Below are 21604 nucleotides of genomic sequence, written 5' to 3'. Positions count from 1 at the left end.
ATCCTCTTGTTTCCCCAAGCTATTTTTCCCCTTCCAGAGTTCTCTCATCTTAATGAAAGACACCTTCGGTTCCCCATCCCGAGCCCCCCCGGTTAACCTGTTCAGGGCAGAAATTCCTTCCTCTTGTCTGTTGTCCAAATCTCACCAGTCACCAAAATGTTATCAGATCTACTATCTGACTTTCAATTCTGCCACCCGCCCTCCATCCATCCACCTTAGTCCACGGACACTCTGCCCTGCAGCTAAGCTTCCACTCACTCTCTGTGAGAGTTGTCTTTTCTTTAAATGCCTGGAAACTTCCCACCTCCTTCCCAATTCCCTTCAGAATGAAGTCCGTCTTCTTTCTCACGGCAGTTCAGACCACTGGCGGTTCAGATTGGAACCCTCCTCTTGACCGTGCAACACAACAGGTCTGCGACTTCAGCAAGGAAATCTCCGTAGGCCTCACTCTTCCCCACTTCCGCCGGAAAAGCGGCGAGAGGCAGTAGCACCTTGCCGACGCTCTCCTCGGAAATATTAAAAGTGACGCTTCTTAGAAAGCACCCAGCGCGGTGTCCGCTCCAGAAGAAGCGTTCGATCAGTTTTAGCTACTCTACGGATAGCGATTACATCTAAAATATCCCAACATGTACGTCTGGGACCCGGTGTACGTCTGGCTCCCGGTCTCTCTCAGAGCCTCCCCGGGTTCCAGGCGTTCTGACCCCACGGAACATCCGCGGTCCCCAGGTACACCAGGCCCTCCTCACACGTTCCCGTTTCTCCGGCGTGGAATGGCCCGCCCCCTCTGGGCAGCCCTGAGAGCCCCTCCCTGCTCTTCAAGATCCGGCCCCTTCCCTTCAGCCTCTTCACCCTCATCTCTTCGGGTCCTCCTCCTTTGCCTCCCCACCACCCCCACCCCGTCCTATCCTAACACCCCGTCCTACTCCCTTACCTTCAACCATCAGGCCGGGAGTATCCCCCACCCCAGGGTAAGGATTGGGCCTCGTTCACCTCTGTGGCACCCGCACCCAAGCAGTGCCCGGCACACCATAGCTGGTCGGGAAATGCTGGATGAGGGGCCTAGTTCACCTGCCCTTCGGCTCTTTGCCTTCAGTGAGGGAGCTGGGCCTCTCGTGATGCGCGCCCCCACCCCCACCCCCACGGCTCTTGGGGTCCTTGAAGTTAGCAGACCAAGAGCAGGCCTGGACCGGACCCCTGGGAGGAACTCCCAAGGTCCTTGGCAGGGTCGCGGAATACGGAAATACAGGGCGTCTGGAAAGCCCACGAATGGATGGCCAGGGTCCCAGACTTGGCCCGCTCCTGGGGAGAGTGACTGAGCAAAGAGTTCGAGGACCTGCACCCCCGCCCGCGACGCCAATCCGTCCCCGGGTGCAGAGGATCTGGGGAGGAGGAATGTCTGCTTTCCTATCAGCAGAGACCTCAGGTTCGGCCTTGCTGACGCAAGTTTCCGGGGATGTGGTGGAGGGTGGGGGTTCGGTCGGGGGCTGAGAGTGAAGTACATAAAGAAAGGCAGGCAGGAGGAAGGAGGATGCCAGAGAAGAGAAAGGGCATGGGGAACACAACTCCAGGGCCTCACCTCCCCGCTACGAAGTGGGGGTGGGGAGTGGTTAAGGCCCGAGGCCCCTTACGGGGAGGGCCAGGGCTCCTGGCCCATAACCGGGAAGAGGCTCCAGAGACAAAAAGACTGGCATCTCCACGTCCTCACGCGTAGAGCAGCATCCTAACGGCACTCACTTCCAGGTCGCCGTGAGGATGAAAAGAGATAGGACGGTCCACACACAGAGGGCTTAGAACAGAGCCGTACACGCGGTCACGAATCTATTTGCAGCACCAGCACCCACGATGTGAATAACAGTGACATATCAATTGACCTAAGGCCCAATCTCGATCGTAACCGCAAGCAGGTCCGCCTGCCTGCCGCCGCGGAAGCAAATACTCCACAGGCAGGTGCTCACGTAAAGGAGAGTGGTTCATTTTCAGGCGCTGGCCACCTGGAAGATGGGGCGCTCCCCTCTCAAAGCCCATCGCCACCTCTCAGTGGAGGCAGTGGCAGTGGCTTTTATAAGGAGAGAGAGAGGGGAACAGAGCAGAAAGGGAGGGGGTTGAAAAGTCCTCTGCGTGCAGGCGAGCACAGGCCGTTCCCATAAGGCAAATGACGGTTCCGCGTGCGTCGTCCTGGCTCCAAGGATGGATGGAGGTCAGCCAGTCTCCCGGAGCCGGGGCGCTCGAAGGTCGGAGTCTGTCGTCTTCCGAGGCCAGTGCCTAGGATTCTGATACAAACGAGATGTTCGTCTACAAGCTACACACTCGTCGGGAGTCCGTCAGCGCTCACAGGGACGGTGTCCAAACAATGATGGGGCGGGTCACCATTTCCCACGGTCGCAAGTTTCCACCGTCCCGCAATCACTTCATTAAAACACACACACGCACACACAAGTTGGTGAAGAATTTTTAACACGCCACCAGCTTCCAGACTGCGTGGCATGGGCAGTAAAAATAACCCGGGTTCCTAGGTGGCTTGTGGCCCATCTTTCACTCACCTCCTCTCCTTCAATTTCACAATAACCCCGGGAGGGAGCGAGGGAGGGCCTTCTTTTCACTCTGATTGAATGGTCGAAGACACTGAAGCCCGTGAGGAAGGGACACCCGGGAATGTGTGGCTCACACAGTCAGAAGATGGCACCGGCACGGGGTACAACTTGAGCCCGAGCCCTATGGTTTGCTTCTCGTTACATTGTTTCGGAAGAAAACAGTACACCATCCTTACATGTGGAGATACAGTATCGCTGCATACACACGCAGTAGCTCCGTCTTCTGGCCCCAAACTTCGGTGAGATGGAACTTCGTATTACTACCTACTGCACGTTCATACGCACCTAAAAATTGACACGGAGGTGTACAAAACACGGAGGTTGTTTTTCACTTGGGAGAGTTTCGACCCTCCTTTGCTTCATTAATTAAGGATACCGCCTCCCATTTTCTGCATTGAGCTTGCCACCCGTTCGCGGCCTACAAGCCGGCAACCGAAGAACAGGGCGATAGAGAAAATTACGAGAACGCAGCTCGAAACCAAGAGTACTTTTCACGCACTGGCCAGCTCTCACCCTAATTGTCTTAAAATTGCACTAATGAGTTCACCTGTGATCTAATGCCCTGAATTTCTCTTCCCCGGTTTCTGAATGGCTGTTGATCGGACTTGACTTTGCAGGTGCTCGCACGCCTTTTCAAGTGAGCAGTGAATGGCACAAAACAGCGTCCAAGGTGACCAGGGCCCCGGAGCCACCTGGCCTACTCCCTCACTGCGGAGGGAAGGGAAGGGAAGCCCAAAGAGTAACTCTCGAAGCTCGACAGGATCACGTGGCAGAACTGGCCACGCTCCGGAGCGCAAATCTGGGGCTGCCTTGAGTCTAACAGCGAAGGCGGCTTGACCTGGCCTCCTTTTGCCGCTTTCAACTCCCCACAGCCCAGCAATACGACCGCCAATGTGGGTAACGCGCCGCAAAAGAACGATGGAGCACAACGTCCCCTTCAGATAGCTGTGAGCAGAAGGGCTCTGCCGGCATCCTCCCGTCAACCACGGGAGCCCCCGATGCACAACGAGGGCGAAGGGAGAAGCTCCTCGGGGGCGGCCAGTACCCCAGCACCCTAGCCGGGAAAGCGAAGCGAAAGCGCGCCCCGGAGGCAGGAGGGAGGCAGGAGGAAGGGAGGCTGGGGTGGCTCACGTGGTGAGGTCAAGTTCCCGCCTCAACCCCGGGCCCCTAGCCCCGTCCCTGAGGAAGGCCCCCAGCCCCGTCCCTGAGGAAATTAGGTATGTGGACGTAGAGGAGAGAAATACCAAGTTTGAGTGGTAAAGGCAGCAGTGCCCTAAATGGCTGAATCCGCACACGGAGTGCTGTGGAGCGCCTTTCACTAGTCCACGAACACCCAGGTCCCGACGTGGCTGCACAGCTGCAACGTGGCGGAGAAAGCCTCGGTCCCATTGTTGGCGGTGCGACACCGCGTGATTTACAAGCACTGCCTCCTGAAATGCGACGCTGGCGGGGGCACAGGGGCAGTTGGGTGAAGGGCCCAGCTGCAAGGCGCGCGCGGGCACACACACACACACACAAACACACACAGTACCCAGCTCTTCCTAAAACTACATGAGTGGCCCTAAAAAGGGCCTTTGAAATTGTCGCACGTTAAAGCCTGTAGCAGCGGCCTAGCCTCCGAAGCCGTACAGGGTGCGTCCCTGCCGCTTCAGAGCGTACACCACATCCATGGCAGTGACCGTCTTGCGCTTGGCGTGCTCCGTGTAGGTCACCGCGTCCCGGATGACGTTCTCCAGGAACACCTTCAGCACGCCCCGGGTCTCCTCGTAAATGAGGCCTGAGATGCGCTTCACTCCCCCACGCCGTGCGAGCCGGCGGATGGCGGGCTTGGTGATGCCCTGGATGTTGTCTCTCAGAACCTTGCGGTGACGCTTCGCGCCACCTTTGCCCAAGCCCTTCCCTCCCTTGCCTCTCCCAGACATGGTTACTACGACCTGATCACTCAAGCTTCGGTGCTGGTGAAGCCGGCTCGGCCCCTGATATAGGAGATCATCGGACCAGAGTGAAAACCGGAGAGCGCGCGCGAAATGGTCCCCGCCCCTCCGCAGTCCCTGGTTTCTTTCCTCGCCTGTCCTGTCCCTTCCCCCACTCCCCACGCCGCCCTCTAGCGGACCCTGTCTGCCCACAGTCAGATCCCAGACCCGCCTTCGGAATTCCGCAGCTGTTTTCCTCCCCTTCTCGCCACCTGGCCGCTCCCCGGACGCATTAATATTTACCCTCCTGGGGGGAAAGACCAGAAGGGCAAATGGCGGCCAGGCGTGGGGAAGAGACGAGAGAACGCGCGCCGGGTTGAAATCCAACGAAAGGATCCCAAGCTCCGAACCCGGGCAACACCGAAGGGCGGGGGAAAAAAGCAGTTTCCGAGCCCATCTCCAGAGCACCGGGTCCCAGTGCGGGTAGGGGTGGGGCGAGGGGGAGCCGTACGGGGAGGTCTCCGCAATGCCGGGGTTTTGCCTCCACTTTCTGGGTATGGGCATTCGTATGTTGAAGACACCATGTGACCGCACTTGTAAATAGGACTTTTAAATAGGCGGGTAACACGATGGGATCGTGGGGATGGGCCCCAAGTTAACAGGAGTGGTGTCTTCTTGAGGAGCGGGGATCGGAACAGAGACGGCACAGAAGGACAACTGTGAGAGGGCAGCCACCTGCGAGCCTATTTCATAGGTGAAAGACTCCAGAAACCATTTGCTTTCGCCTTTTCCTGGCATTCCTTTTGTACTGTAACCCCTGCTAGACAGGGTGCCTTTCTTGGTGGTCAATACAGAGGAAGTGCTTCCAATACCCAAGGAGCAATTCATTTGGCTCTCCTTGGACGTCCAGGATAACCTGGGGCTCCTGTGAGGAGATGGTGGTCATATTTCCCCAAGCCCTCTGGGGACTCCTCAGCTCTGTTAGTCCTCATCTTCAAGGCACATTTGGGGACTGGTGTTCTTCCAGTATTCCCTCTTGTGTGGGTTAGGACAGTCGTCTTTTAATGTCCCTCCTGCTTGTAATACATACATTGGTTTTTCTTCTGACACATGCCTGGTATTAAATACCCTAAAGGCTGTTTCCATCAGTTTGGAATGTTTCGTCTCTGGCCCTATTGGTAATTTATTGGGGTTTTGAGGCTGGACCAGGAGTTTAGTAGTTGCCCCCGCAAAGCAGCTCCGAGATGATTTCATGAGAAGGAATTTATTGGAAGACAGCAAGGATGGTATTCAAAGCACCGTGTCCCAAATAAAGCATCTGACCCATCTTTTGGGGGAAATCATTGGCAATTGCAGGTATAGGTTGGGACATTCCTGTGAATTCAGTTAAACAACATGGCAATACATATCCATGTTTGAAAATGGCATAACATCTGTGCTTCTGGGAGGAAATTTCAGTATTTTAAGGAGGGTGTAATGAGGAAAGTCCATGAAGTCATTAAGATCAGCAAAGTTAAAGACACTAGAAGATAAAATTTTGTTTCTGCTAATTCTAATAGGCCCTAGGATTGCTTATGGTAGCCTCTTGTAACATCATAAATTTTGCAATAGATGTAATCAGTCTGCAGAACATCGCTTTTTTAGCTCCACACAAAAGTTACAACAGTAGGTACCGCAGCATGAAGCCTACCATAATGACCACTAAGGCCATCAGTATCTTCTTCCATAAGGTGGTCCTGATCTCAACCAGGGCTCAGCCCATTGGTTTATCAATAAGAATGGGTCAGATATCAAATTTATTCACATCCTAAAGAGCTGGAGATAATGTTCCCAGAGTTATCTGGTACACACACACATACACACAAAAGTCAAGGTGTATTCTGTTGTTAAGGTGTATTCCTCCTTAGGCTCCTGTGTGAGTATCTAGTGCTATTCTATTTTTGGATTACAGCATTTATCAGGGGTATTTCCATAGTTATGAGTGACATTCCTTTGAAGATATTTAAGCAACATTGGTTATAGCTTGTTACTACCTAACAGATTATGCTTTCTAATCCCAGCTGTGGGGTGAAAACTGATAACATGATACCAATGGAAGATAGACATGGTGCATCCATTCTGCAAACCAGGATAGTGAATGAAATTGACAGCTGTTCTTTTGCCTTCCTTTCTTGTACGTATGCAAGAGAGCTCAGAGAGCAGCTGGTTTATAAAGAACAAGTCACTGCCATGCCCCTGGTCCCTGATAGGCCTGTCCTTACACAACAGAGGACTCCAAATATTCAAAGTTTAGTCCAAAAGATACTTTTATGACTGGTCAGAATGGAGCTCTTCTGATTGGTTGGTAAAGATGTTGGTGGTGTTACAGAAAACAACTCAGCCACTTCCGGGTGTACAGAGTGGAAGTTCATTTTATGCGGGCGGACCCAGAGAGTCAGTCTTCAAATTCTGGGCCTTGAGCAGTGGGAAAGCCGTTATTTTTATAGAGCAAGGAAGGGCCTGTGCTTTAGACCGGAAGCAGGAGGCAAGTTTACAGAAGCAGAAAGCAGAGCGTTTCATTATCTCTGGTATGTAGAGGATAAGCTAGAAGAAACAAGATGAATTACTGGAGTGTAAAAACCTGGGTTGTAAAAACAACTCCCTAATTGCTATGCTGTATTCTAAAGTAGCTATCAACTTCCCCCAACATTTCCCCCTTTGATGTTTGACAGCGCTGTTAGCTGGTCTAGCATCACTATAAGGCTGGTCTATACATTTTGGGGTATCTTCTGATAATGATGCCTCTGGAGGGACAGGATCTTGGCAGTTGTCCTGTGAGTCACTGTGGCCTCTAGATTCTGGACTATGGTCCGTAGTATACAGGGGCCAAAACTCAGGCCTAAGAAAATGATGATTAGGGGTCCCAGGAAGGGGAGCAACCACTGGAGCCAGGTTTGAGGGTTTATTCCCCAGTTCTCTAGTTCTAACTTTCTCTTTGGTGTGGCGGTTTATATTCTCTCTGATTTCTTTAACTTTCTTTGCTATGATCTCTGACTGATTTACATAGTAGTATCATTTCTCTCTTAGGAACATACAGGTTCCCCCCTTTCCCTGGATTCAGAGCATTAATGAGGTTTCTTTCCTCATCATTTTTCTCCTCCTATGATTTACTATTAGGGAGGAGTTCTGAGATTTTTTCTCCTGGTATCATATAAAGGACAATAGACGAAGGTGTCATCTTCTTGTAACTACTTCCGGCTGGACATGGACGTTGTCCTACCTACCCTTGGGTCAGCGGTACCCTGAAAGAGGAGGGGGGTGCAGCGTGGAGGCAGTCCTTCCTGCAAGGGGAAGGACCTTACAGGGTCCTGGTCAGTTGGCTGTCACCAGAAAGTTGCAGGCTTGGTATCCAAAGGCTGGCATTACTGGACCGTTGGCCTTCTGGTCAGGTCATATTCTGGAGGTGACAGATTAGGCAAGAAATTGGAAGCACAATTAAATCATAACTATTAAATGACAAAGACAGGGACTTCAGTAAAGAATGGCTTATCTGGAGGAAGGTGTACAAGGCATGCTACAGCTATCCAAGACTCTTGTGGCCTGCTATACTTCACTTGGGCTGAGGGGAATACATTAGGATTTCCCTCCTTTCAGATTTCTGAGCCCTTTTTGTCCAAGCTATCAAGACGGGAAAGGGAAAACCAGTTCTAAAGTAAAGCCTACAGACTGCCCCAACCATTTATCAACCTAACTACTTTGTTCAATCAAACCACTGAGTCTCAGGGGGGCAATGATGAAGATGGGCTTCTTAAGTGAGGCCTATATTGTAACTAATCATCGATAGGCATAGGCAGGTCATAGGCATTCGCCCTATGAAAACAGAAGGACACATAGGTTAATTCACACAATAATTCCCAAACCAGTCTCTGTGCCCATGAGACTGTCTTTTGGGATGACATTCCATTGCAAGGTCCTTCCTGAAATGACATTTAACAGTGGTAATTTGACAGGTCCTTTGCACCTGTAAATGGTACATCTTCGGTGACATCACACACCTGGTTTCAACTCTTAAATGAAAATAAGCTTTTAAGACAGTTAGCTGTGCCATTCTGATGTCCAATACTGAGCATAGTGATTTTCCTTGAACTATAATTTTTCTCCTTAAGATCACCCTTACTGTTATTACAGGGACTACTTTGGGTCCCACTTTTGATTTTGACTGTTCATTTGCATAAACACACCAAGAGCAGCTTGGATCACTTAGGATCCTTAAGTCTGCTTTGCTGGAACTCACACAGGGAACTTTCAGATTGACTTCTCAGTCCGCCCCTCAGGGCCCAGAAGCAGAGCCACACACACATCTGCCATCTGGCTTCACCTGTACCAGTCATTTCACTCAAATCCTTGAGCCTCCATTGTGCCTACAGGTTCCTTTTAGCCACCTTTCAGGAAAGCAACCTTCGTTCCTTCCCTGGAAAGGCTGGCTGGAACCACACAACCAACCAAAGTACCAGGTTTTTTCTCGTGCGCTTTTGCTAGCTTCACAGGTCAATCCCAGTTCCTCTGAGCTCTCTGGTAATGACCAGAACCCATACATGCCTCCTTCAGGCATGACATTCCAGTCCTGGTTAACAAAACCACTATTAATGATTGATCTTATTGGTTTTATACAAAGAAACCTTACATCATTATTTATTCCTTCAGAATGCCAAATTCTGGAGGGATCAGGTAGGGAGAAAAACACAAAGCTTGAAGGAAAATGTTTCTCCTTCTAATACCCATCAAGATGCATCTCCATGCCTTATACCTTCTATTACTAACACCACATAATTTCTTTCCAAAACCTTCACATTTCCATTTATTTTTATAACTTCCCACAGACATTCTGCAATATTCACAAACCTTCTATAACCTTTTTACCTCTCCAGATTTCTCTATAATTTACTTTTAATCCCTGTTCCTTTCCCACACTGGGAAGGACTGTACTTAAACTCAGTATCCGGGAGCTAAAAGTCCCTAGCACTATAGGCATCTTCTACTAAAAGTCCCTAGATTCCCAGGGACATTTTGCACCTTTCTGAAGCTTAGACCTTGCAAACACCCTATAAATCAGATGGTCAGCCTTGGATCTCAGTTCATGACCTTCAAAACTAGAGCCATTCCTATCAGAACCAGTTACACAGAGAATGTGACTGCTGCAGGGTCCACACAGCATCAGTATACAGCTAAGCAGGTTTACAGAAGCAAGAAAGCAGGGCTGCTGATAGGGCCATACAATGTTCTTTTGTTCTTACTTCTTAGTTACTTAGTTGCTCACCCCTCCTTATCTTAGTGGCTGGACCATGCCCTTCTGACTTGTCTGGGCTTGTCTAAGCAGGTCTCCTGCTACATCTCCCCCCTTTATCTATTCTGAGGATGGGAGGAGGTCTCCCAAAGACTAACTCATACGGGGTATAGCCTGAAGGGTTAGGGGCATTCCTAACCCTAAGTAGTGCCAGCGGCAGCAAATCAGTCCAAGGTAGTCCAGTCTTCTGGTGCAACTTAGCTAGAGTTTCCTTGACAGTCCAGTTCATGCGCTCTCCTTTTTCCGATTTCTGGGGTCAGTATGCAGTGTGCCCACTCTGTTTCGATTTGTGCCCCTTCTTTAAGGACACCCGGTACCCAGTCTTGGTTAGCAGTTTGAACAGGTGGCAAGGGCCCTCCCAGCACCAGTCTCGGGTTGGTGCGGCTGAAAGGAGGTCATTTACACACCCAGTAACACTGGGTCAGGCTCCTTCTCGGTGAATGATTTTAGATCTCTGGCCAGGGCCTCTCCGAGGGGAGTGGGAGAGGTTCTGAAGCCCTGTGGCAGCCTGGTCTGGGTCTAAGCCAGCTAAACTGAGGACTGTAGGCGCCCATAACCCTGGTCTTTGTTGCCTGCCAGTGGGCTTTTTCTTTTTCCTTTTCGGAGCAGATACAGAGCAAAATCTGAAACATAGAGTTCCAAAACAATACACAGGTAGAGGCATTCTCTTGCACCAATGTGTCCACTGGTGCCTCGCAGAGACATGCTCCTTTGGGCCCGGTCTCACGGCAGAGTCATGCTGCTTTGCCTCAGGCTGAAGCACTCAGTTAGTGCCAACTGACCCTTCCTGGGTCCCGGGTGGCAAAGGCATTCTCCCCAACCAGCTACAGGCAACCTTTCCTAGGTCTTACAATACAGGTTTCTGATCATAAACAGAACCACATGTGAGAAATTCGCTCTTTTCACACAAAACAAGAAAACAAGTAGTTGAGGTTTCCTTTACTCCAGGTTTAAAACTTTCATATCCTTTATACATATTTCTACTTATCTAGATTTATCTATCACTCTTTTTACTCTTGGTTCCTCTGCTTAGGCAATCTGGTGGTTCCCTGCTCCCGGGAGGTATCTGGTTTCCTAAAGGACCCACAGCCAGGGCCGCCAGCACGGGCTCAGGAGGTTTTCACAGCTCTCTCCTGGCTCAGTCAAGGGGCCTTGGCTGGGGTAGCCCTGCTTGTCTCCTTGGCGACCCGTTTAGCAGGACCGGGTGCAGGGGGCCGTGCGGGCCTTGGCTGCCTCCCGTCCCTCCAGCCCCGGGTGGGGGGGTGGGGGGGTGTCACTCTTGCTCCGTAGGTTTTTCACCCATGGAGCCACAAACACAGTCACTCCTACAAACACACAGACAAACATCCAAGAGTTTATACAGTCCAGCCCGAGTAGAACTGCTCCCGTCGGGATATGTTTCCCCTTCCAGATGGCCAATTATTTGGTCTCCAGAGGTCTTAGAGCTAATTGCCTGCCTGAGAGGTGATTAGTCTCTCCTTCCACCGCGAGGGGTGGGCTGATCTCGGGCTCTGGTCCCCGGGGCACTTACTGATTGGCGCCTTCTCAGGTCGGGATAGTTCCAGTCCGCATCCCACCTACCCAGGTCGAAGAGCGGTCCGGAGGATGACTTCCCCGGAGTTCGGGGTGTCCGGGATCCGAAATTACCGGAGCGTGCGCTTCCCTTCAGCCGCCGGGCTCCCTCTGGGTCACTCCCCCGTTGCCCCTTTACCGGAGGCAAAAAAGGCCTGCTCACCATGAGTGTCTTTTCTGGTCAGGCAACCAAAATGTGACAGAAAACAACTCAGCCACTTTCAGGTATACAGAGTGGAAGTTTATTTTACGCGCGCGGACCCTGAGGGGTGAGTCTCCAAATTCTGGGCCTTGAGCAGTGGGAAAGCAGTTATTTTTATGGAGCAAGGGAGGGCTCGTCTTTCGGGCCAAAAGCAGGAGGCAAGTTTACAGAAGCAGAAAGCAGAGCGTTCCATTATCTCTGGTATGTAGTCGATGAGCTAGAAGAAACAAGACGAATCACTGGAGTGTAAAAACTTGGGCTGTAAAAACAACTCCCTAATTGCTATGCTGTATTCTAAAATAGGTATCAACTTCCCCCAACAGTGGTAGGGCAGAATATACCTACGCAGCTCTGATTAGATAGAGAAAGGCTGTCCTATTGCTTTAGATAGGATTCCATGAACTTCTTTTTGCCTGAGAGATCCCTGTGAAAAAATGACTGCTAGGCTCTGTTTTTACTTAAATTTGAGGCCAGTGAGCCCCCAGGAAGCCTCCTTAGTAGGTATCGTCTTTGTCAGAGTCCACATATTGGAACTCTGTCAGACAGGGTGTTCTTTTAAGTGGTCAACACAGAATAAGTGGTTCCAGTATGCAGTAGAAATTCTAACAGGTCTTCAACTTCTAAAGTAACCCGAGTGAGGCTCCACAGTGGAGATGATCTTATTCCGCAGAATCTTTTGGGGAGCAACTTGGCCACGTCAATCTTCATATTCAAGGGGCATTTGGAGAGCAGTGCTGCTTCCCACCCACCCTCTGGGGATGAGTGGAGCATCCCTCCTCCAGTGCTTACATATGGACATTGGTCCTGCCCTAACTTAGGGGCCTGTGAGCCTTTCCTAACGTGGAGCCAGGGTTACTCACTGGAGGCATCTTCTTTTGGAATGTCACCTGGTCCCGAAGGAATGGCTACTGCCAAAGGAGCAGTCTAGTTTTCTTTTCCCTGTCTTTCTTCTTTTCATCTGTCCTGTCACTGAACATGGTAAAGGCTGTTTCTATCAATTTGGAAGCGCCGTTTTCCAGTCCTATTGCCGGTTTTCGGAGTCTCTTCCTTTCTGTGTCTGGAGCACTTTGGGAAATGAAATAGGTGCCCAGCACTACTTTCCCTCCTCCCTCCACACTCCAGGGAGTAGGTTTTTGAAAGGGAGGCAGATAGTAAGCTAGGAAAATTCCTGGGCAAATGGAATGGGGAAGTTGAGATAAGATCATTAAACAAGGACAAACAAACTGAACAACTTACAGCTAGTGAACTGCAAGACCTTACCTTCCCTAACCAAGGACACTTGAGAGGAAAAGGTTTATGCAGAGACAAAGCCAGTGGCGATTACTATGGCGGCACCATTCGCCAGCAGGCCTATGACCTGGTTAAACCTGACGGCCATTTTACTCTTCTGAGCTTCTGTCTCCAGGACTGAAAATTACTGGAAAACAAGAACAGAACGTCACCAACTGCCCCTGCGGCTCCAGGCAAAAGATCACACTGGAGCAAACTGCAGCTTATTATACAAAACCACTCACACTTCCTGTTGCACAGCCTCCAGCAGCCCAGGGGCCATACAACAGCAACCCCTTCCACCCTTTTATAATCCAATTAATAACCTAATAAAAGCTCAAAGCACTTGCCACCCGTGGCTGCTGCATATCTCTACACCTAGCCTTTTCCCTCTCTTGGAAAGTAAAATAAAAACTTTGCTCTCTGCGTTTTCTTCTCAACGTGAATTCTTTCACAGCCTGCGTCACAACCACCCTAACAGTTTATACCTCCCCCCCTCAACCAGAGATTATCTAGTTTAAATCACCCTGGTTAGGAAATAGAGAACAGAGACTTAATTAATGCCACCTGTGACAGCCAAACGCAAGGACAGATGAAGTCAGGGGAACTAATAACAAACACCTGATTATAGCAAGACCCAAGATCAAAGTAAAGCAGTAAAGCTGGCCAGAGAATAATCCCAAACTCCCTTCTATGCTCATTTTGATACATCAGCATATTAAAAACACCTGGAAAGCTGATGCATATCCTATTGAAACCCTCCCCTAAGATTCTCCCCAGAGTGGGAGGAAAAATAACCCAGACAAAGACCTGGTGGGGACTCGCTTTACAGCATACCCATACCCCTTCTTGGGCTTGGACTTCTTACTGCCTACTAAACCCTAAGGGTTCCTGTGGGATCCTCTAGTGGCAGAGACTTAGAAGCCAGCGTATTAGGGGGCAGGAGTGTCTTGAATGCCAAACGTGGAGGGGGTAGATTTTACCTTATGAATAGTGTAGGGGAAAAGGTTACAGAAGAGAAACAAGATTAACGTATATGTGGAGATGCTCATAAATATTAGTAATCAGAAAAAGGAAAATCACCCTGACTGGTGTGGCTCAGTGGATTGAGTGCTGGCCTGAGAACCAAAGAGTCACTGGTTCAATTCCCAGTCAGGACACATGCCTGGGTTGCAGGCCAGGTCCCCAGTGAGGGGTGTGTGAGAGGCAACCACACATTGATATTTCCCTCCCTTTCTCCTTCCTTTCCCCTCTTTCTAAAAATAAATAAAATTGTTTAAAAATTTTTTTAAAAGAAAAGGAAAATCAAAGCAATAATGAGATGTTACTTTAAGCTGGATACTCTAGGAAACATTGGAAAGCTGAATAATTCCAAGGGTTGCCTAGGATGCAGGGCTTACGTATGACTGGTGCCCTTCTCGTGGGCTGTGGACTAGGGCAGCTATTCTGAAGAGCAGCCTGATACTTCTTAGGTCAACTAAGTAAACATAAGAACCAGCAATTGTACTTCCAGATATTTATCCAAAAGAAATTCCCACACTATGAGAGTGGACAGAGAAACTGTGGTGCATACACTCTGTGGAGAACTCTGCAGCATTAAGTGGATTAAATGGGATTTAAATAACATAAAAATGGGAGTAACTGCAAGAAGTTTGTCAGTGGAGAAAGGAAACCAAACAACAACTGCCAAATCTAACAGCAAAATTGCCTTACAGACAATTAGGTTTGTGGAAAAAATGCTTGCAGCAAAGATGCTCATGGCAAAAATAGTGGACAGTAATAAGTCACACCAGCTGTGATTCTATTTGGTTCTTTAAGATGACTACATTTTTCTTGTCTAATCCTGAAAACTCTGGCCCTGCCAAGCTGTTTATACTTCATCTTTACCTTTATTGTCTGCCTTTATTTCTACATTCTGGCTATATTCTCCCTCCTTCCACAGTGATTAGAGAGACTCTAAGAACTAGATTGTGTGAAAAACTGGTTTTTATGTGTCAGGTCCCAGCTTCAGTCTTTCATACAGACCTCCTTTGATTCTGAAAACCTTCCTGTAATCTGAGGAAAAATTCTCAGTAACATTAAGAAGAGAAAATTGAACTTTGATAAAGCTAGAATTTGCCATGGTTCACATAGCCTAGAGTATCTGGCTGTCTGTCTATCTATCTATCTACCTATCATCAATCAGTCTATCTGCCTGCCTCTGATCATTTTGGAGGAAATATACATGCTTGTTTTAAGCAATTCAAACAATTTAGAAGTGCTAAATGAATATAACAAAAACCAACATCTATACATCATTCTTGAATTTCTATGAGCATTTTTCTGATAATTCTCTATACATTTATACATATTATGTATACTAGTAACATTCTGTGTACATAATAATTCTTTGGACTCCAGTGGAGAGATAACATGTACATTAAGATCTAGAATATAAAGGTCAGAGTGAAAGGTTGCAAAAGAAGAAAATAAGAATGTAGTGGGTGACTCAGGAGCATCTAGCCTGGGTGCCTGGGAAGATAGCGCCCCTATGTAGAGAAGTGGGGGACCTGGAAAGAAAAGGTAAGACTTCAGACCGGTCAATTGTGAGATTCAATCACTCAGTGGGGCAGGCAAGTAAGTGTCTCTGTTACCCTGTAATGGAGGCAGAGAGAGCCTCCAAGTAAATTCTATATGGTCATTTATATACGTTCTAGTGGTAGTTCTGATTTCACCCGAGGAGGGAAGAGATGGCAGGTGAGCAGTGGCTTTTGGAGAGCCCGTGCCACCTGGGTGAAAATGAGAAGGAAGTCATTTTGTTAGTAAAGTGATAAAATAGTATTATATTCCTTATTGTTACAGATGGTGAGAGACTTTCTAAAAAACAGCCCTTTATTAATGCAAAAAGATGCATAATGCATATTCTGTGCATATTGCATGTTTGGCAATATTCAGAGGTTGCATACAGCAACTACGGGGTTCAGTTAACCCATTTCATGGTAGTATTTAGTGGAGGAGCAGGATGGGAATGAGGCCACTGTTGATTTTACTGTAAAGAACATGTATAATTATTGGTTTAAGGACAAGATCTTGGAGTAATTTAAGAGAAAAAAGAAACACAGCTATTGATTATAAAATTCAATACTATTAAAAATACAGACCAGTAATCTGTAAAATAAGCTGACTACAGTTTTTATTCATACATCTTTTTTGTTTACCCTAAATACTTAGGTAAACAAAATAAGCTTTTGTTTACCCAAAACAAAGAGAAAATCAGCTTTTACCTGTTTCCTCTTGGAATATTTTGTACTACAGCAAACTTACTAGGCTCATTTACCTAATTTTTGTTTCCACTAAAGAAAACAAAATTCAACATTATAGTGAACAAATATAGGGTAGTATATATTCAGACTCTAAATACTTTTGTTTCATTTAAAGAAAAAAGTGTTACTCAGATCAGTGGTTCTCGAATCTTAAAATGTGTATCAGAATCACCTGGAGGGTTTGTTAAACCATAGGTATGTTTCACTCCCCAGAGTTTCTCTCATTTAATAGGTATGGGGTGGGTCCAAGATGCTGTAGTTGATTTTAACTAAAAAGTTCCAGGTGATCTGATGCTCCTAGCTAGATTATAGCTCACACTTAGAACCACTAGCTTAGCCGGTGGGTAGTTTTCCCTCCACTCCTCCCATTATTCTGTGATTTCTCTTCAAATCTTTAATATGTCCTTCTCCAGAGTATCTCAGTGAAGCTCAGATATATTCAATCTACATTACCTTTAAAGTTAAAAAAGTCATAGTGACATTTGCTATCAGTTGCAACTGAGATTTTAATTGAAAGGGAAAATGAAACATCTTTAACACCGAATCCTGATTTATTTCTCACCTGGAGCTCTTCACAAACACTGTTCTTGCAGCTCTTTCCCTGCTCCTCCTCCTCCCTCTCCCCTTTACTGTGTGTATGAGCAGGATGCCAGGCATTCTGCTCCTTATTCAAAGCCTGACACAAGCCCCAACTCCACAGCCATGCTTCTCCACTTCCCAGCAGCCAGTGACTTCTGTCATTACTATATTATAGTGGAAGGATTCCTATAGTAATTATGGTGTATATTTATTTATGTTAAAAATTTTGTATTGTTTTCTGCATTTCTTTAAGATTTTATTTATTTTTAGAGAGGAGAAGTGGGGGAGAAAGAGAGGGAGAGAAACATCGATGTGTGGTTGCCTCTTGAGCGTCCCTTCCCTAGCCCACAACCCAGGCATGTGCCCTGAATGGGAACTAAACCCACAAACACTTTGGTTCACTGGCCCACACTCAGTCCACTGAGCCACACCAGCCAGGGCTGTTTTCTTGATTTCTTATCATACTGAATTGTATGCTACCATGTGGTATTCAACCATATATGTGCGTATATATTCTATTTATGATTTTTCTTCTCCATTCTGATAAGCTCCTAGAGGGTCAGTCATGGCCTTTGACTGGCTGACATCTCCATGTTAAGCACCATGTTTTAAACCTAGTTCACCTTCAAGTGTTTGGTTCTAAGGAGAACAGCTGAATACAGAGGAACAACTGGCTTTTCTTTTGGGAGCTGACATAATTTCTTTTTTCTGCCGACTACTATATAGCCAAATTTAGCTGTAAAATTACACGGGTAGAATGCTTAAAACGTCCTTTACTTAAAAATGTAATAGCTAATAAACTATAATTAGGCTTAAGGATTAGCGGTGTAGATCTACCACATTTCAAGAAAATATAGAAGCGGTAGTACAGAGAATGACACTTTGTTCTTTACTGTGCAGATACAGAATAATTTATTTGCTTTTGCCTCACCAATGATTACATTGTACTTTCTATATTGATGGTAGGTGTGTTCCTGCAGGCCTCTCATTCCTAACTACAACAGCCCCTATTGGGGAGGTTACACATTTGAATCGTTACTTAAGATTTGCTTTCAAGACATTAAGATTATTAATTTGTTTTGCTATTATAGGATATTGCCTCTGCACCTCTATCTTTGCAGTGTTGTCCCTGAAAGACAATTATCTCATAGGTCTTTGACTAAATTTCCTTGAATGTAATACCAAGTAACCAAAATCTAAAAAATGTAAGGTACAGAAGACGCTTGTGAGGACACTTTTTATTGAACACCAAAAACACAGGAAACCAAGACTTTCTACACACTGGTCAGAAAACCGCCATTTTACAAATGCACTAAAGAACTCGACATTTGCCCCACCCTGTATCCGGCTGTTTGAATGGTTAACTGGATTTGGTGAATTTCCAAGTACTCCTGCATCTTTTCAAGTGAGCACATCACAAAACTGCATGTTATGTTCAGGCCCTTTGGGCCACCTGGCTCACCCCCTCACTGAAGAGCCGGAAATGAAGCCCAGGTTACTCGAAAACGGTCAAGAGGCAGAACTGCATGTAGATTATAAACCTGCAGCTGCCTTCCCGCTTTGCTCAAATGTAGCGAAACTGGAGCTAGAGGGTCAATTGGTTTTCATTTCCCACAGCCTAGTGTAACAAGCGATCACTCTTAACAACCTGAAATACTGCTTCAACCTGGAGCATTGAACGGTTTAGGCTTTTAAAGCTGAAGTGAAAGGGAACTCCTGAAACTTAGACGGCTACTGGGTAAATACACACTCGCCGCTAAGTCCTAAATGCAATTACCTACATTGCGAAAACAAGTGTTACAGCTCCTTCAAAACGCACATGGATGGCCCTAAAAAGGGCCTTTGGAATTGCCACCACTTTTAGAGTTCAACAGGCTTAACCTCCAAAGCCGTACAAGGTGCGTCCCTGTCGCTTCAGGGCGTACACCACATCCATGGCAGTGACCGTCTTGCGCTTGGCGTGCTCCGTGTAGGTCACCGCGTCCCGGATGACGTTCTCCAGGAACACCTTCAGCACGCCCCGGGTCTCTTCGTAAATGAGGCCTGAGATGCGCTTCACTCCCCCACGCCGTGCGAGCCGGCGGATAGCGGGCTTGGTGATGCCCTGGATGTTGTCCCTCAGAACCTTGCGGTGACGCTTTGCGCCACCCTTGCCCAAGCCCTTACCTCCCTTGCCTCTCCCAGACATGCTTACCACCACCTGGCCACACAAAGCTCAGTGTCGGTTAGGCCAACTCGGCCCCTCATATACGAGAGCATCGGACCGGATTGAAAACCTCAAGCACATGGGCGGGAAGTGGTCGAAATCGTCCCCGCCCAACCGCGGTTTCTTATTTCATTGCTCACGTGTCCTATCCCTTCCCCGCTCCACACACCGCCCTCTAGCGGCCTGTCTGCGGCAGCCAGGTCCCAAGCTGGGCTTACGGATTCCGCAGCTGAGCGGTTCTCGCCACCTCGATGCTCCCGGGAGACATTAAATTCAGGCGAAGAGGAAAGGTCTTTCTCGGAGAGACCAAAAGAGCAGCGTCCAGAGAAGGAAAAGAGGCGAGGACGCCAGCACCATGTCCGATCCCAAGAGGATCCCAGGCTTCAGGCTGGTGACAGGAAAGGGCTACAAGCAGTTGTGATCCTTAGACAGACGGACTAGGTGATCTTCAGAGTGGCACCTGGGATGTGGGGGAAGGAGGAGAGGAGGTCGCCCTGGTGTCCGAGTCTCGTCTCTATTGTGGTGGTAGGAGGCTTGAGATTTCGCCTCACCCGGGAGAAGTGAGATCCTAGGAAAATTGGTCACATTATTGTAAGAGCTGCCAGACTGCCCTAATAACCTAAGGCGCCAAGGAAGGTTAAAGGAACTGGGGAATGGAGATAAAGAGCCTGCTTAATCTTAAGGCGTTAATGACAGTTGCTCACCACTCAGGTTTGCCCGCCAACAAGAGACCCCACCAATCAAAACCTCTGCCTTTGTTCAATCGAGCCAATAGCTAACCGCTACATCTGCTTCTGTATCCCCAGCTTGCTTGCCTGCTCTTATAAAAACCCAACAGTCTGTAAGCCAGGCGCGACTTCCATTTTGGCGGCTCTGCGTAGCCGCGGGACTGCGGTCTCATTTGGGAAGTTCGCCCCTGCGCAGGTTAAAACTTGGCCAATAAATATACCATCAAGTTGCTCTCAGTTTCTGTGGACTCCTTTCACTCGCAATTTGCATATAACATTTGGAGGCCCCAGCGAGATCGGGAGGAAGTCTTTTGGTTGGAAACTGAGAATTCGGAACCCGGGTAAGTGTGCCGCGGAAATTGGGTTGGAGTCTAGACTCATTTGAGCCGTGAGGCGGTAGGCGAGACGTTGCCGGTAGTCCGCCCACGGGGTTCTCAAGGAGAGGACGCTCTCGAGAACCGGAGCTTTCGCTCCCGCGACTTGGTCGCATTGGTATATTTTCGTTTCTTTTTTTCGCTGCGACTGAACGCGCCCGCGAATTGTGAATGTGTGAGACTGTTGTGCGCCGCGGCCTGTTTGTGCGTGAATGGACTGAGTGGAAAGGACTGGGTTGTGTGTGTCTGTGTGGGTTTATTGTGATCCTCACCGTTGCAGCCACTTTCCTCATTCGAGACGTCGTGAGAACTGCGTCCGCAATGGGACAAGGAGGCTCTACCTCAAACACTGCCCTAGACTGTTTACTAAATAATTTCTCTGACTTTCAGAATCGCGCCCGGGGCTACGGGGGTCCGCCGCCCGACCCGGAGGTCCTGCGAACTCTTAGTGAACTCGAGTGGCCAACCTTTGGCGTGGGATGGCCCACGGAGGGGACCTTCGACCTACCCCCTCTACTTGGGGTCCGGCGGGTAGTATATGAGACCCCCCACCCAGATCAGATAATATACATAGATGTATGGATAGATATAGCCACTGACCGCCCGGGCTACATACGCCGGTGCCAGTCAAATGGCCAGAGAAGAAGAAGGGCCCTCTGTGTGGCAACGGCGCCAAGGCAGAATCCCCGATTGGAGGGTGAAAAAGGGCGCCGACCGAAGAAGGGCCAGGCGGACGGGGGAGGGAAGGAATTATACCCCGTTTTGCCCGAAATACCCGAAGACCCGCTGTTAGCTCCCTCCGCTCCTCCCCCATATCATCGGCCACCACCCGACTCCTCTAGCGGGAGGACGGAGGGAGTCCAGAGCCCTCCTCATACCCGCGGCGGTGCACAGTATGGGGGTGACGGTTTGGCGCCAAAACCAGATGGCACCGCCATTTTGCCACTTAGGGAAGTGCCGCCAGCACCAGATGCACCCCCACGGGCACCGCCCCGACTGATATATGTACCCTTTGCACTAGTGATTTATATAATTAGAAGCATCAAGACCCCCCCATTTTCGGAAAAGCCTCAAGGGTTAATCTCCCTCCTTGAGACCATTTTTAGAACCCACCAGCCCACATGGGATGACTGTCAGCAAATCCTGCAGACCCTCTTCACATCAGAAGAAAGGGACAGGATTATTAGGCTGCAAAAGCTGTCATGGGAGAGGAGGGCGGCACAGCAGCGGGGAGGAGGGAGCTAGAAGATATCCTCCCCTCTCAGCCACCTAATTGGGACTCCAATTCCAGTGGGGGAGGGACGCGCGCCTCCAATATCGCTGGGTTCTACTCAGGGAACTAAAAGCAGCAGCTAGGAAGCCCACCAACTTCAGCAAAGTCAGTGAGGTCATACAAGGACGAGAGGAGTCCCCTGCTGCCTTCCTAGAAAGACTTATGGAGGCTTATAGGGTATACACCCCCTTAGATCCAGAAGCTCAAGAAAACCTACGGAGCAGGAGTGACACCCCCCTTGCTGGAGGGACGAGAGACGCCGCCATTTTGTC

The 21604-nt window shown here is 48.7% G+C and overlaps 1 protein-coding gene across 1 annotated transcript; it reads right to left on the bottom strand.

Moving 5' to 3' along the window:
- Window positions 1-4095: 4095 nt before the first annotated feature.
- On the bottom strand, window positions 4096-18977 carry LOC118981932 (uncharacterized). Its single transcript, XM_037038804.1, has 3 exons — window positions 18633-18977; window positions 15560-15638; window positions 4096-4811 (listed from the first exon to the last, which is right to left on the bottom strand). The coding sequence occupies exons 1-3, from the start codon at window positions 18937-18939 to the stop codon at window positions 4202-4204; spliced, it is 996 nt and encodes a 331-aa protein (XP_036894699.1). The 5' UTR covers window positions 18940-18977; the 3' UTR covers window positions 4096-4201.
- Window positions 18978-21604: the final 2627 nt, after the last annotated feature.

The sequence above is a fragment of the Sturnira hondurensis genome, unplaced genomic scaffold, assembly GCF_014824575.4.
Source record: "Sturnira hondurensis isolate 20B ecotype Veracruz unplaced genomic scaffold, ASM1482457v3 Scaffold0024822, whole genome shotgun sequence".
Classification (NCBI taxonomy): Eukaryota; Metazoa; Chordata; class Mammalia; order Chiroptera; family Phyllostomidae; genus Sturnira; species Sturnira hondurensis.
Note: the sequence above shows the minus strand (reverse complement) of the source record. Positions and strands in the feature narration are given on the sequence as shown.

Excerpts from the sequence above, each read along its gene's own strand:
- LOC118981932 (XM_037038804.1), bottom strand. The coding sequence starts at position 18,939 with ATGTCTGGGAGAGGCAAGGGAGGTAAGGGCTTGGGCAAGGGTGGCGCA. Across the intron at positions 15,639-18,632 it reads CACCTTGTACGGCTTTGGAG|GTGGCACGGGCTCTCCAAAA; the intron begins GTTAAGCCTGTT and ends ATTTTCACCCAG. Across the intron at positions 4,812-15,559 it reads ATCAGAACTACCACTAGAAC|GAGGGTAAATATTAATGCGT; the intron begins GTATATAAATGA and ends CTTTCCCCCCAG.